The 14,657-nt window shown below is 51.6% G+C and overlaps 1 protein-coding gene across 1 annotated transcript in view; it reads left to right on the forward strand.

Moving 5' to 3' along the window:
* Nucleotides 1-4,796: 4,796 nt before the first annotated feature.
* FLCN (folliculin) overlaps nucleotides 4,797-14,657 on the forward strand; it is a 20,781-nt gene continuing 10,920 nt past the window's right edge. Inside the window, exons 1-5 of the mRNA XM_008071985.2 lie at nucleotides 4,797-4,845; nucleotides 7,652-7,924; nucleotides 9,454-9,600; nucleotides 10,711-10,932; nucleotides 11,105-11,265. Of these exons, the coding sequence (XP_008070176.1) occupies nucleotides 7,676-7,924; nucleotides 9,454-9,600; nucleotides 10,711-10,932; nucleotides 11,105-11,265 (779 nt within the window). The 5' untranslated portion in view covers nucleotides 4,797-4,845; nucleotides 7,652-7,675. The remainder of the gene's footprint in view (nucleotides 4,846-7,651; nucleotides 7,925-9,453; nucleotides 9,601-10,710; nucleotides 10,933-11,104; nucleotides 11,266-14,657) is intronic.

Raw genomic sequence — 14,657 nt, forward strand, 5'->3', positions numbered from 1 at the left:
AAATAGCCACAAAGATAGAAATAGTAGGCAATAGGGAGAGTAAAAGTTGGGAACTGAGGAGGGTTAGGATTCAGAAGTTACCTGTCGGCTACAATATTTATTATCTGGGGAATGGGCCACCTGAAGCCCAATTCCCAGCAGTACACAATATGTCCATATAACAAACATGCACTTGTATTCCCTGAATCCAAAATAATTTTTAAAAAAGGAAAAGAAGGGCCACGCCCAGTGGCTCATGCCTATAATCCCAGCACTTTAGAAGGCCAAGGCTAAGAGGATTGCCTTTAGCCCGGGGGTTCGAGACCAACCTGGGCAACTTGGTGAGACCTCATCTCTACAATAAATCAAAAAATTAGCCAGGTATGGTGACACGTGCCTGTAGTTCCAGCTACTTGGAAGGCTGAGGTGGAAGGATCGCCTCAGCCCAGCAGGTCGAGGCTGCAGTGGCCTTGAGTATGCCACTGCACCTAAGCCTGGGTGACGGAGTGAGACTCCAACTCAAAAAAAGGCAAAGAAGATGTATTGGTTGAAAATCCTTCCTCCAGATGGGATCTCCATTAACCTGTCACTATGGAAATAAGGATAATCTGAGCAAGGTGTTGGTGTCCACTAACAAACTGAGAAAGGTAATTCCTGGAATCAGTCACAAGGTGAAAAAATCTTGTCCTTGGCTTAAGGACTCAGTAACAGATGTTAGTTTTAAGAACACATCACTGAGCCGGGCTCGGTGGCTCAGCCTGTAATCCCGCGCCTTTGGGAGGCTGAGGTGAGTGGGTTGCCTGAGCCCGCGGGTTCGAGACCCGCCTGGGCAGCGAGACCTCATCTCTACAATAAAAATCAAAAAATCAGCCGGGTGTGGTAGCGCATACCTGTAATTCTGGCTACTCGGAAGGCTGAGGCGGAAGGATCGCTGGAGCCCAGCAGGTGAGGCTGCAGTGGCCGGGAGCGGCCACTGCACTCCAGTCTGGGCGACAGAGTGAGACTCCAACTCAAAAAAAAAGAATAAACAGACACATAAAGGCAATGCCTAGCCTCATCATGCCATCCCATACTCCCTTAATCTTCAGCAAGCCAGTAAAAAAAAGGTGGAAAACACAAGTTGCGATTTTGTTTTTTTCTCATGTCCCCCGGCTTAACATAACATGGAAATTCAAAAGGAGAGGAGGAAATGACCTCTGTGATTTCAAACAGTACAACCACCTTCTTCCATTCAGAATACCTAAGTCTCCCCCGCCCACTGCCCCCTTCCTGACAACCACACTCATACCCTGCTGGAACCACAGCCCAGCTGGGGCGGGATGTCGGGACAGGACTGCACACCAGGTGGCAGCGCGGTTCCCAGGCAGGGCCAAGTTGAACTGTCAAGAGATTTCCATCTCCGGCTCTTCCTAGAAGGACCACATTACATCGTGCACTAATGGCTTTAAAGTTAATTTTTTTCATAATATTTTTTTATTGATATTGTGGGGTACAGTTAAGGGTTAGGTATACAAATATGCTTCGTTCAGGCACCCTTGTTGATAAGAGGTGTCTCCCCTAAAGTTAATTTTTAAGGAACCAAGCAATAACAGACGCCCAAGCTTTAAAAAATATTAAATAATTTATTTTTTAAAAAAACTGGATGCACTGTGGAAGTCGGAGCTTGGGGGGCGGTTACGCACATTCGCACTCCTGCCCCGCCCACCACGAGTTACTGAACCAACCACCCGCCTGTTCCGCGCCCCTCCCCATGTCACGTGACGGCCACATCCCCGCCGCCTGCCCGCACCTTCCACCTTCCCGCTAAGGCAAGTCGACGGGTTTTATCGGCAATTTAATAAAAATCAACGGTGAAGCCCCATAACATTTCAGCCTTTTATAATCTTTCCTCTCTATGTTCCTATTTTATGTGAACAGAGTGTCTTAGGCTGGGTATAGTTTCCCTCAAATCTCTTTTATAAATGAATTTTAAGTTGTAGCATGCCCCCGTGCTTAAAATGGTTTCCTCCAGCATCCCTTGCGATGCGGTTCAAACCACCCGTACTCCTCGGTGGGGAGGAGCGGAATGGGGGCCGCGGAAGGGAGAGGGCTTGGGCGGCAGCCTCTGATTCCCCGCCAGGCTTGTGTTGCCAGCCTTGGTTTGTGTTCTCGAGTGTGCGGGACCTGGCGAGGCCCCGTTCGCCTGGCAGTGCAGGGCGTGCTCGGTCGGCTCCCGCGCCCCTTCGCGGGGCTGGGAGAGTGGTACGGCCCGGCCGAGTCACGCGCCGGGGTGTCGGCGCTGGGCTGTGGGGACCGCTGGTGAGCTTGGCGGCGCCGGCCTTCGGCCCGCTGCCCTGAGGCCCACATCCCCCGGGGCTGAGTGCCTCGCCGCCCCGGCTGACGTCTCTTCTGTGGGGTGAGGAGCCCTGTGTGTGATCCCCGCTGATCCCTCGCCGGCCGGGCCCCGCGGCGACGACCCACCTGGCGCAGCTAGCCGGGGCGGGGCTGGGAATCGCGAGGGCCTGGGCCTGCCGCGCCCAGGTGTCGGGCGAGCCGGGGCTCGCGGAGCAGGTGGGCGGAAAGAGGTCCGGGTCTGAGGCTAGCGGAGGGGACGTAGCCGAGTTTGCATTGGTCCGAGGTGGGCGCGTGATGGAGGGGAACCGAAGGCGTTGCCGAGGCTCTGAGCTCTGGAGCTTTGGGTTCAGACGCATCAGGGGTCATCAACTTATTCTCATTTAGCGTTGCCATGGGGCTTCGCTTTTTGCCCACCCCCTCCCAGGCTTTGTCTCTGCTCTCTTTGAAGGAGAGGGTGTGTCATCATTCCTTTTCTCCTAGGCAGGCATCCTGGCGGGTCCCCTTAGAAGCTAGTACGGTAGTTATGCGTTCTTCAGGGTAGATGAAAGTTTTGAGGGGTGTTGTCAGTCGCATCTTTATCACGTAGTAATAATGTTTAGCCCAGGGCTCGGTGGCCCAGCGTGTAATCCCTCGCTTGAGGAGGCTGAGGTGAGTGGATTGCCTGAGCCCGGGGCTCGAGACCCGCCTGGGCAACTTGGCGAGACCTCATCTTTACAAAAAATCAAAAAAAATTTAGCTGGGCGTGGTAGCGCGCGCCTGTAGTTCCAGCTCCTTGGAAGGCTGAGGCGAAAGGATCGCCGGAGCCCAGCAAGGTCGAGGCTGCGGTGGCCGGGAGTGGCCACTGCACTCCAGTCTGGGCGACAGAGTGAGACTCCAACTCAAAAAAAAAAAGAATGTTTAGCCCAGGGATTGGCTTGTGCGTTGAGGTCCAAGGTGGTCACCCGTCGCCACAGGAGGCAGAGGACAGGACAAGGAGGAGCTTGCCGGCGACAGAGGACAGGACAAGGAGGAGCTTGCCGCAAATAGGTGCTGGAGACACTCGATTATCACCGTGGTCATCAAGCAATTGAGTGATAGTAATGTGTGAAGCTTATTTGCCCTTCTAGTATCTTGTATCAGTGAACTCTGTAAATGGAAATCCAGATAGAGCCTCAATGTGAGTGGGTCTGAGCTGGAAATAATCCCCTGCAGAACTTTCCACTTTACATTTGCTGGGATCCCAGCTGGCCACCTAACGAGGCTCCTCAATGGGAGACTAGCTGTGGAAGCTGCATATTAAGATCCAGATGATACCCTGTTTATTTACAGAGTGCTTTTACTTAGTGACCTCATCAGTCCTCCATGGTGCTATAAGACCATATAGGAAGCAGGAGTGAAATTGACCCAGGGCCAGGGTGCACCACAGGTGATGCTAAGGTCATCCTCCCGGTCTAGAGATGAGCCAATGTAGGAGGGGACATGGACAGATACACTGCTTCATCTAGGAGTTTGAATAATACTTATAATGGTGGGTGTAATGCTTGGGTTCTGAAAAGTTTCTTGGAAAGGAAGAATTGTTAGGCATACTCACACCAGTTTTTTTTCTTTTGCAGATATCTGGTAGAGGTTGTAATTGGGGAGTGAATACAGAATTGACCCCATGCTGCCCAGAACTCCTTTCCATGTGTAGTGTGAACCACGGGAGGCCGTTGTTTCTCAACTTTAGACTGAGATTCAGAGAAGTTCAGTAACATTTGATGTCACCAGGCTGGCGTAGGTCGGTCCTTGTGATTCCAGAGCTAAGTGTTCTATAGGGCACCTCTCTGCCTTCCAGGGGCTTCCTGGGCCTCTGGCATGCATGATCTGAGTATTCAGAACTCTTGTCAGAGAAGTGCTTTTCACCCAGGTTGATCCTGGAAGGAGCTTAGCAACATTGCCTCTTGCTGCTCGCTCCCATTTTAGGAAAGGAGAGAAACTTCCAGGTCTAAGGTCAGAAGGGTTAGGCCTGGCATGGGTGCTGCCAAAGCAGCCCCCTTATAACCAAGAGTAGGAAAGATGGGCATTTCATATTTTATGCTTTCAAAAGATATTTAGTTAATATAATTATTTGCATTTAAAGAGCTCTACTACTTGAGAGACTGAGGCAGAAGCATCCCTTCAGCCTGGGCAAAACATAGTGAGACCTCATCTCTAAAAAAATAAAGAGATTCTTTATCAGATACTGCTTTAGAGGTGTAAACCGACTGCAGTGTCGACTTGCCTTCTGCCACTGCTCAGAAGGCAAGAGGTCTTCTAAGCCACTCAGAACCCTGGGGAATTTCCAAATCCTCTTCTGAAATGTCCTGATTTGTTGTTGCCTATAAGCTATTCACAGTTTTCTCATGCTATGAAGACTACTGCCATTAGAATTTAGCTCTGATTTTTTCCCCCCTTACCTAGAAAATGTCAGGTATTCATGTATGACTGTCATCACAAAGCCTGACCCACTTGACAGCAGCCTTGCATGCTCTGACCTAGGCGGGATGGTGGAAGTGTGATTCTGCTAAGTATAAGGTTAGTATCTGTGCTCTGCATATGGGGTGAAGCTTGGCTCTTACGTGGATGCTTGCTACAGGGAACCTTATTTCTCTTCCCTTTGTGCCTCTCAAAGGGAGACAGACGTCATCTTCCTTTCCGGTTTAACACTTTTACCTTTATTTTGGGTCCTACTACCTCTTATTCTGTCCATAGTCACTTCATATCTCTTGCACAGTGGACTATTTAACCATCACTTCTTTTTTTTTTTCTCAAACCTCTTTGTAGTGAGCCTTGTGGACCCTTTATTTAAATTTGGTCCATTTAGTTCTTGTGCCACCAGACTCAGACTGTGGCTTTCCCCATGACTGTGCTCTTGACCTTCTGTTCATAGACACTTGCACTTTCTGTGGCAACAACTGTCATCTCTCCGTGGGCATCTCCTACATCCGCTCATTATCCAACACATACTCATTTGATGCCTCCTGTGTATTGAGAACTGTTGTAGGCACTAGGAAGACAGCCGTTAAGACAAAGTCTCAGCCAGGCTCGGTGGCTCAGCCTGTAATCCCGTGCCTTTGGGAGGTTGAGGTGAGTGGATTGCCTGAGCCCACGGGTTCAAGACCCGCCTGGGCAGGCGAGACCTCATCTCTACAATAAATAAAAAAATTAGCCTGGCGTGGTAGCGCGTGCCTGTAATTCTGGCTACTCGGAAGGCTGAAGCGGAAGGATCGCCGGAGCCCAGCAGGTCAAGGCTGCAGTGGCCAGGAGCGGCCCCTGCACTCCAATCTGGGCGACAGAGTGAGACTCCAACTCAAAAAACAAAAAAGGAAAAAACAAGACAAAGTCTCCACCTTGTGGGAACTCTCATTCGTAACAGGAAAGTAGGAAGTAGGTTCTGGTATGAGAAGTACTCGGACGCACATAAAGCAGTGGAGGGAGTGACTGTTCTGGGTGGACTGGTTAGGGAGGCTTCTGAGGGAGACGGACAGGTAGAGGCTAATGGCGAGGAGGAGCAAGCCAGGAGAAGGTCTGCGGAGTGTCCCTGACCTTCGTCCCCAGCCCTGCCCTCTCTGATACTGCAGTCAGAGTCTTCACCAGAGCCCTCAAGGCTTTCCAGCTAAATGTCCAGTTGTCTCTTAAATTCTGTTCATCTCCTGTCTGCTGCCCACTTCCCTGGAACACACCCGTGGGCAGGTAGCCCTCCATTCCCTGCCAGCCACCCCCAGTGTCTGTCTCTCTGATCCCCACACCTGACTCACCAGCCGACTTTCTCTTCAGATGTCTGTTTTCTGTCTGCCTCTGCCATTCCCAGCGTGATAGCTCGAGCTCAAGCCCTGGCTCAGGCGGGAGGACAGATGTGGCACGAAGGCTGTATGGGAGGGCCCGGCTAGAGACATACCACAGGCATGGCTGGCTGAGGGTGCTGCCACTGACTGTCTTGAACCATCTCCCCTGGGACTCTCCACACCAGCCACCACTGTGCATGTTCAGACTCTGCTGCTTTGCTACCCTCGTAGAGTTAGCATCTTTGGCAAGCTATCTAACTGGCCGGGTCCTGGTCATGCCCACACCCTGCCTGCCCGGGATGAGGACAGAGAATGTCTGACCTTGGCGAGCCCTGACTGCATAGCTCGGGTCCCCTTCTGTGTTGTCTCCATGTGAAGGCTCAGCAGGCACTGCTGGTCCTCTTCCAGTCTTCCCTGCCCTTCCTTCATGCCCCACACACCCATATGCAGTCTGCTGCTTCACTGCTACCTTGTCCTGGGCCACCGCCCTTCTTCACTTGGAGCAGTAGGATGCCTCAGTTGGTTCCCCGCCTCCACCCTGGGCTCCAGGACTTCTGTGTTCTGCACATGGTCCTGAATGAGCCTATTAAGAGAAAATTCAAGGCTGGGCACAGTGGCTCATACCTGTAATTTCAGCACTTTGGAGGCTGAGACAGAAGGATTGTTTAAGCCCAGGAGTTTGAGGCCAGCCCAGGCAACATAGTGAGACCTCATCTCTACCAAAACACACACACACATACATTCTTACATTCTTAGCCTGTCTAGGGATGTGCGCCTGCAGTCCCAGCTATTTAGGAGGCTGAAGCAGGAGGATCACTGAGTCTAGGAATTTGAGACCAGCCTGAGCAACATAGCAAGACACCATCTATAGAATATTAAAAAAATTAGCCACGCATAGTGAAGCACCTGTAGTCCTAGCTACTTGAGAAGCTGTGGTGGGAGGATCACTGTGCCCAGGAATTTGAGGCTGCAGTGAGCCATGATTGTGCCACTGCACTCCAGCCTTAGCAATAGAGCGAGACCCCATCTCTAAAAAATTAAAATTTAAACCTTTTCATGTCTCTCATTAGAACCCACCAAAGCCTCTCTAATTTCTATAAAAACACTGAGGGCCCTCCATGGCCTAGAAGGGGCCCTAAGATCTGCTTCACATAGCCTCTGTCCTGTCTTCTGCTCCTTTCCAGACACCTGGGCCCTGTCACACCCCCTTGGTTGGTGCACACCCTCCCTTTAGCTCTTGCTGGGGGGAGGGGTCTTTGTAAGCCAGTCCCTCCCAGCTCTTCCCACCTCCCATCATTACCAGCACTGGCCCCGCTGGTCTTCATCACACTTCTCGCTTTGTGGGAAGAGCCATGTCTCTTGTTCCCTTCCCCAGGAGGTAGGCTGCCTATCCGTCTTCCTCTTGGGTCTCCTGCACCCGACACGTCACTGGGCAAAGCAGGTGACTGGAGGTACCGGCTTGGGGTGGGTGGGCTGTGGCTGACTTTGCTGATAAGGAAGCCTGTAGATGAGGGGATAGGGAGGTTTCAACTGACCTGTCCCCCCACCCTCCACAGGCCTCCTGTGGTCTCCAAGAAGCCATGAATGCCATTGTGGCTCTCTGCCACTTCTGCGAGCTGCATGGCCCTCGCACTCTCTTCTGCACAGAGGTGCTGCATGCCCCACTTCCCCAAGGGGCTGGGAGTGGGGACAGCCCAGGCCAGGGTGAGCAGGCCGAGGAGGAAGAAGGCGGCATTCAGATGAGCAGTCGGATCCGCGCGCACAGTCCTGCTGAAGGGGCCAGTGCAGAGTCCAGCAGCCCTGGGCCTAAAAAGTCGGACATGTGTGAGGCAAGTGTTTTGGGGGTCTTGGGAACGTTTCACTCTCTGTAGGAGGTGTGAGATGGACAGGAGTCCCTCGAGGTCTCAAGAGCAATAGGTGAGGCCTGGGTGGGGGTGACACTGCTTTTCAGTGGCCCTTGGAAGGCATTTGCTTCTCTGTGCCCCTTTAGTTCTCTCCCTCCATTTTGACCTTAGCTTTTGTAACCTGCTTCATGCCTCCCTGCCATGGCATTCACCTTCGTGTTCTTGCACTCCTGCCCATCCTGGGCACAGGTCCCCGAGCCCCATGCTCCCAGGAGCATTTCCTCCTCACAGGATCCCCAGTGTTCCTCCTTGGGTTGCTCTGTGAGCTCTGGGGAACCTTTCATAGTTTCCCCAACTGGGTTACTTTGCATGGAGGGCCTGGGCTGGGTTCTGAAATCAGAGCTGTTGTCAGACCTGCTATTACAGTGCAAATAGGAATCCAGTCTCATCCATTTGGTTCTGCTGAGGAAGGCAGAGGGTGATGGGGGAGATGTTGTCTATTGCTGGAAACACCTGTGAGGAACTGGGGGGCAGAAGGTGGGGAGTTCCTCGGACCTGAGAAGGAGTTGGGAGGGAAGGAGGGCTCAGCCAGGCCACCAAGGAGTCCCTGAGCCCTAGGGTTGGGATTGCCCTAGGAGGAGTTCTGCATCTCGAGAAGGAACTGGCCTAGTGCCCTCCTGCCACAGTCCAGGGTGGTGGCTACTCTAGCAGGGCAGCAAGAGGTCTGAGCTTCCACACCAACACTTGAGTCTGGCGTTCTTCCATTCATTGCTGGACCCTTGGCCTGTAGCTGAGGCCCCTGCTAGGACCAAAGACCGACTGGGGGATAGATAGCATCATCCAGAAAAGTGGCACAGAGCACAGTGCTCCTCGCCAGCTCTGTCCCATCTCAGCCTTAGTTTTGTCTTCTGTAAAGGGATTATCTCTGATGATCTCATAGAGTGGCACCTTGGGCTGAATGAGATGATGTATGCCAGGCTCTTTCCATAACACGTGCTATGTCGGCAAATATCATCTGTTAGGACTAATCTGACAACCTCCTCCAGGGTCTCTGTGTCTCGTTTTTCCTCTTTAGAAAACATTTAAATCCTAAAATAAGTAAATATCAAAAGGCCAGTTATTTTTGTTAAAAAAATGAATTGGGTTGGGTGTGGCGGCTCAAGCCTGTAATCCCAGCACTTTGGGAGGCAGAGGTGAGAAGATTACTTGAGTCCATGGGTTCAAGAATAGCCTGGGCACCTTGACAACACCTCATCTCTACCATAACTAAAAAACTAGCTAGGCGTAGTAACGTCTGCCTGTAGTTGCGGCTCCTTGGAAGGCTGAGGCGGAAGGATGGACGCTGGGGTGGCCGTGAGCGTACCACTGCACTCTAGCCTGGGCAATGGAGTGAGATTTCAACTAAAAAAAAAAAGTCATCGAATTGAGTTTTGTAAGTCCAGATTTGCATAAGTGTAAGACAGTCTGTTGCCTGCTGTCGAGCAAACAGATTTTCTTTGCCTTCTGGTGGACAGGGCTGCCGGTCACTTGCTGCGGGGCATCCGGGCTATATCAGCCATGATAAGGAGACCTCGATTAAATATGTCAGTCACCAGCACCCCAACCATCCCCAGCTCTTCAGCGTTGTCCGCCAGGCTTGTGTCCGGAGCCTGAGTTGTGAGGTGAGTGTCTACGGCCACAGACCTGTCTCTGGGAGTGCACGGCCCTGGTGCCCTCAGTGAGTTCAGTGCTGGTGTGCAGAGGAAGGCAGGAGCTGGGCTTCTCAGGAGGGGCCCGCAGTTCAGTGCAGTGCGGGGTATGGGACACGCAGTTGTCCAGAGCTGGAAGGGTGCGTATATTGGGCTCGGTTTTCCACATGGGTGCTAGCTTTTCACTTTATGCACCAAACTTTTGTGATTCATCCCTTCTTGATGGACAGATTTCTCTGGTAGGTACTATTTTTAGGATATGTAGTTCGCTGTGTCAGATGTCACCTTTCTTACTGTCTCAGTCCTCTTTCCCAGCCTTAGTGACCATCATCATTATGTGTTGCTGTCAGCCTGATGGAGTGACTGATCTGCTCTTCCCCTGTGTATGACTGCCATGTTGCGCTTGAGTCGTGGCTCTCAGGGTTTTGTCTGTCATGGAGAGTTCACCCCTCAGTTCCTGGCATTTCCTGCCCCTGGTACCTGCCCGGTGGGCACACAGAGCTCTGGTGCTGTGAGTTGGCCTTCAGTGTTGCCATATGCCTGCCTTCAGCTGTCTCCTTCCTTTTAATTTTCTACTGCAGGTCAGCTAGCAGGCAACTGGGCATGTCTGTTAGAACTGTTTAAGATAAAATATGTCGTGAGTGGGGACTGAGCCCGCTCATAAAAATCAAGTGTGCAGACTTATTCAATGGAGTGTATAGTGGCTGTTTGGACCTGCTGGCTCTTAAGCATATTCCGGATGAGTAAGTGAGCATATTTGAGTCTGGAGGAGATGTAATAATAACTAGGAATGTTAGGAATACTTAGGAATAACAGGAAGTTATTTATGTCTCAAGGTAGAAAAAAGCCATGATCCTTATTATTGGCCCTTGCGTTCCACAATGACAAAGGCTTTTTCTAGGATACTTGATCCCAGGAGCAGATGCATGCAGAGTGCTCTGCCCTCACTTTCCTCTGGCCACACTCCTCTAATCAGTGCTGGCTCATTTGTGTCCAAAGAGAAGTCTGAGGAGGAAGCTTTGAAGCTTTCCCTTCTCTGAAGGGAAGAGAGGGCTGTCTCTGAGTCACTGCCGCTCTTTCCAGGTCTGCCCTGGACGTGAAGGCCCCATCTTCTTTGGAGACGAGCAACATGGCTTTGTGTTCAGCCACACCTTCTTCATCAAAGACAGCCTGGCCAGGGGCTTCCAGCGCTGGTACAGCATCATCACCATCATGATGGACCGGATCTACCTCATCAACTCCTGGCCCTTCCTGCTAGGGAAGGTCCGCGGCATCATCGATGAGCTCCAGGGCAAGGCACTCAAGGTAACATCAGAGATGAGGAGCCTGGGCTGGGGGGCGGTGGGCTGGCACCTCGGGAGTCTGCTGCGACTGAGGGCAGGAGCCCAGCCAGCCTTGCTCCTCTCAGCCCTATAGCCACAGCGCTGCTGGCAGCTTTGGCTCCGTTTAAGAGACCGTCCCTTCCCTTTGCATTCAGGTGTTTGAGGCAGAGCAGTTTGGATGCCCACAGCGTGCCCAGAGGATGAACACGGCCTTTACGCCCTTCCTGCATCAGAGGAATGGCAATGCTGCCCGCTCACTGACCTCGCTGACAAGTGATGACAACTTGTGGGCGTGCCTGCACACCTCCTTTGCTTGGTAATGAGTGCCTCAGCTTCGGCTTCCACCAACCTAGAGTAAGAGCAGGCAGCCACGTGCTGTGGCTCACGCCTGCAATCCCAGCACTTTGGAAGGCCAAGGCAAGAGGACTGCCTGCGCCCAAGAGTTTGAGACCAGTCTGGGCAACATAGTGAGACCTTGTCTCTACACAAAATTAAAAGACTAGCTAAATATGTTAGCATGTGTCTGTAGTCCAAACTGCTCGGGAGGCTGAGGTGAAAGGATTGCTTGAGCTGAGGAGGTCAAGGCTGTGAGGAGCTGTGATCGTACCACGGCCCTCCAGCCTGGGTAACAGAGTGAAACTCCAACTCACACACACACACACACACACAAAAGAGCAAAAGTAGACACGGCATGTTGGTTGACTATGAATTTGGGAGAACAGTCCTTGACTGAGTCTGCTTACCACCTCCATGTGTAGTGCCGGCCCATGTGCATTCAAGCACACATCTGGGCCAGGAGTCCTTGTTCTCTCTGGCCCCGAGTGTGTGGAAAACATACTGAGGTGGAACTCACTTCCCAATGATATTTTTAAAAATGATTCTATACCAGCTGAGCGCAATGGCTCAAGCCTATAATCCCAGAACTTTGGGAGGCCAAGGCGAGAGGATTGCCTGAACCTGTGGGTTCGAGACCAGCCTGGGCAACATGGTGAGATCTCATCTCTACAATAAATCAAAAGTTAACCGGGCATGGTAGTGCATGCCTGTAGTTCTGGCTACTTGGAAGGCTGAGGTGGAAGGATCACCTGAGCCCAGTAGGTTGAGGCTGTGGTGGCCATGACCATGCCACTGCACTCCAGCCTGGGGGACAGAGCAAGACTCCAACTCAAAAAAGAAGATCACTGATCCTCTCCCTTTTATAAAAACGTTTATTTCAGGCCAGGCACAGTGGCTCATGCCTGTAATTCCAGCACTTTGGGTGGCTGAGGTGGAAGGATTGCTTGAGGCCAGGAGTTTGAGAGCAGCCTAAGCAACCTAGCAAGACCTCATCGTCACACAATAATAAAAAATTAGCCGGAGCTGGGCTCAGTGGCTCAGCCTGTAATCCCGCGCCTTTGGGAGGCTGAGGTGAGTGGATTGCCTGAGCCCACGGGTTCGAGACCCGCCTGGGCAATTTGGCAAGACCTCATCTCTACAATAAATCAAAAAATCAGCCGGATGTGATAGCGCATGCCTGTAATTCCGGCTACTTGGAAGGCTGAGGCGGAAGGATCGCTGGAGCCCAGCAGGTCGAGGCTGTGGTGGCCGGGAGCGGCCACTGCACTCCAGTCTGGACGACAGAGTGAGACTCCAACTCAAAAAAAAAAAAAAAAAATTAGCTGGGCATGGTGGCACACACCTGTAGTCTGAGCTACTCGGAAGACTGAGGCAGAAGGATCACCTGAGCCCAGGAGGTCGAGGCTGTGGTAACCTGTGATCCTGCCATTGCACTCCAGCCTGGGCAACAGAATGTGACCCTGACTCATACAAAACAAAACAACAACAGCAAACATTTATCTCAGCTTCTGTGGATCAGGAAGTCACAAGTGACTTAGCTGGGTGGCTATGGCTCAGGGTCTCGAGTTTTCTGTTGGCCCAGGCTGTGGTCAGCTAAGTTTGACTGGCAGGGCGGCGTCCAAGGCAGCTTCCTCATGCCGTGGCCTGTGCTGGCTATGGACAGGCGGCCTCCCGCCTCACCCTGTACATGTGGGAGCTGACGACTGAGAACATGAGATGTGTCTGTAGTCTCACAGCCTGGGCCCAGCAGCTACACACTGTCACCTTCTGCACTTGCTGTGTGGTAGAAGTGTGCTGTTGCTGAGCTCTGGCAGCCAGGGAGGCTTGGTCTCTATCACTTGAAGGAGGGAGTGTCAGTGAATTTGTGTACATACTTGAAAACCACCAGTCTGTCTGTCCTCTGGCCACCAGCTGTTTCTGTCCTTCCCGTTGCAGAATATACTTCTTCCAGAGACTCCAACCCCAAATTCTCATTCCTATGCGGTGTCAGCTTGAAATCTGGGATCTCATGTCTAAATCCAGTGCTGGTGTGGAGGAGGCCCCTTGGGGTAGAGCCTGAAGCAGCTCCCAAGTACCCACACACTGAAGAGGAAGAGTGTCATCCATTCCTTCTGTATTTCGAAGAAAAAATTTTTAGAGATGGGGTCTCACTATATCCCAGGTTGGCCTTGAACTTCTGGGCTCAAGTGATCCTCGAGCTCAGCTTTTTAATTTTTTTTTTTTTTTTTTTTTTTAGAGACAGGGCCTTGCTGTTGCCTAGGCTGGAGTACAGGGCTGTTCACAGGTGCGATCATAGTAAGTACACTGCAGCCTCAGACTCCCAGACTTAGTTTCTCGAGTTACTGGGACTACAGGTGTGCACCACCATGCTTGGCTTAATTTTTAAAAACTGACAAGTAAAAGTATTTGTGGTGTACAACATAATGTTTTCATATATTTGCACCTTGTGGGATGGCTAAACCAAGCTGTTTGATATATGTATTACCTCACATACTTACCCTGTTTTCGTGGTGAGAAGACTTTAAGATTTTCTCCCTATTACTATTTATAAGTAATTTTATTATAGCAATTTTCAAGTAGACCCAAAGTAAAATAAACTGCACAGTGAACCTTCACACGTGACCTCGGGCATTGGTGGTTATCAGCATTTTCCTATTTCCTTACTTTTTTTCCTGGAGGTTTTTTTTTTTTTTTGAGTTGGAGTCTCACTCTGTCACCCAGACTGGAGTGCAGTGGCCGCTCCCGGCCACTGCAGCCTCGACCTGCTGGGAGCCGGCGATCCCTCCGCTTCAGCCTTCCAAGTAGCTGGAACTACAGGCGTGCGCTACCATGCCCAGCTAATTTTTTATTTTATTGTAGAGATGAGGTCTCACCAAGTTGCCCAGGCGGGTCTCGAACCCGTGGGCTCAGGCAATCCACTCACCTCAGGCTCCCAAAGTGCTGGGATTACAGGCTGAGCCACCGAGCTCGGCTGAGGTTTTCTTTTTTGAGTTGGAGTCTCACTCTGTCACCCAGCCTGGAGTGCAGTGGCACACTCACGGTCCCCACAGCCTCGACCTGCTGGGTTCAGGCGATCCTTCCGCCTCAGCCTTCCAAGCAGCTGAAACTACAGGCATGTGCCACCATGCCCGGCTAATTTTTTTGATTTATTGTAGAGACAAGGTCTCTCGCCAAGTTGCCTAGGCTGATCTCGAACCTGTGGGCTCAGGCAATCCTCTCACCTTGGCCTCCCAAAGTGCTGGGATTATAGGCATGAGCCACCAAGCCCAGCCAGAACTTTTCTTCAAAAAATAAATTTAGCCGGGCTCGGTGGCTCAGCCTGTAATCCCGCGCCTTTGGGAGGCTGAGGTGAGTGGATTGCCTGAACCCGTG

Source organism: Carlito syrichta, unplaced genomic scaffold (genome assembly GCF_000164805.1).
Source record: "Carlito syrichta isolate Samal-C Ts95f unplaced genomic scaffold, Tarsius_syrichta-2.0.1 Scaffold314799, whole genome shotgun sequence".
Lineage (NCBI taxonomy): Eukaryota > Metazoa > Chordata > Mammalia > Primates > Tarsiidae > Carlito > Carlito syrichta.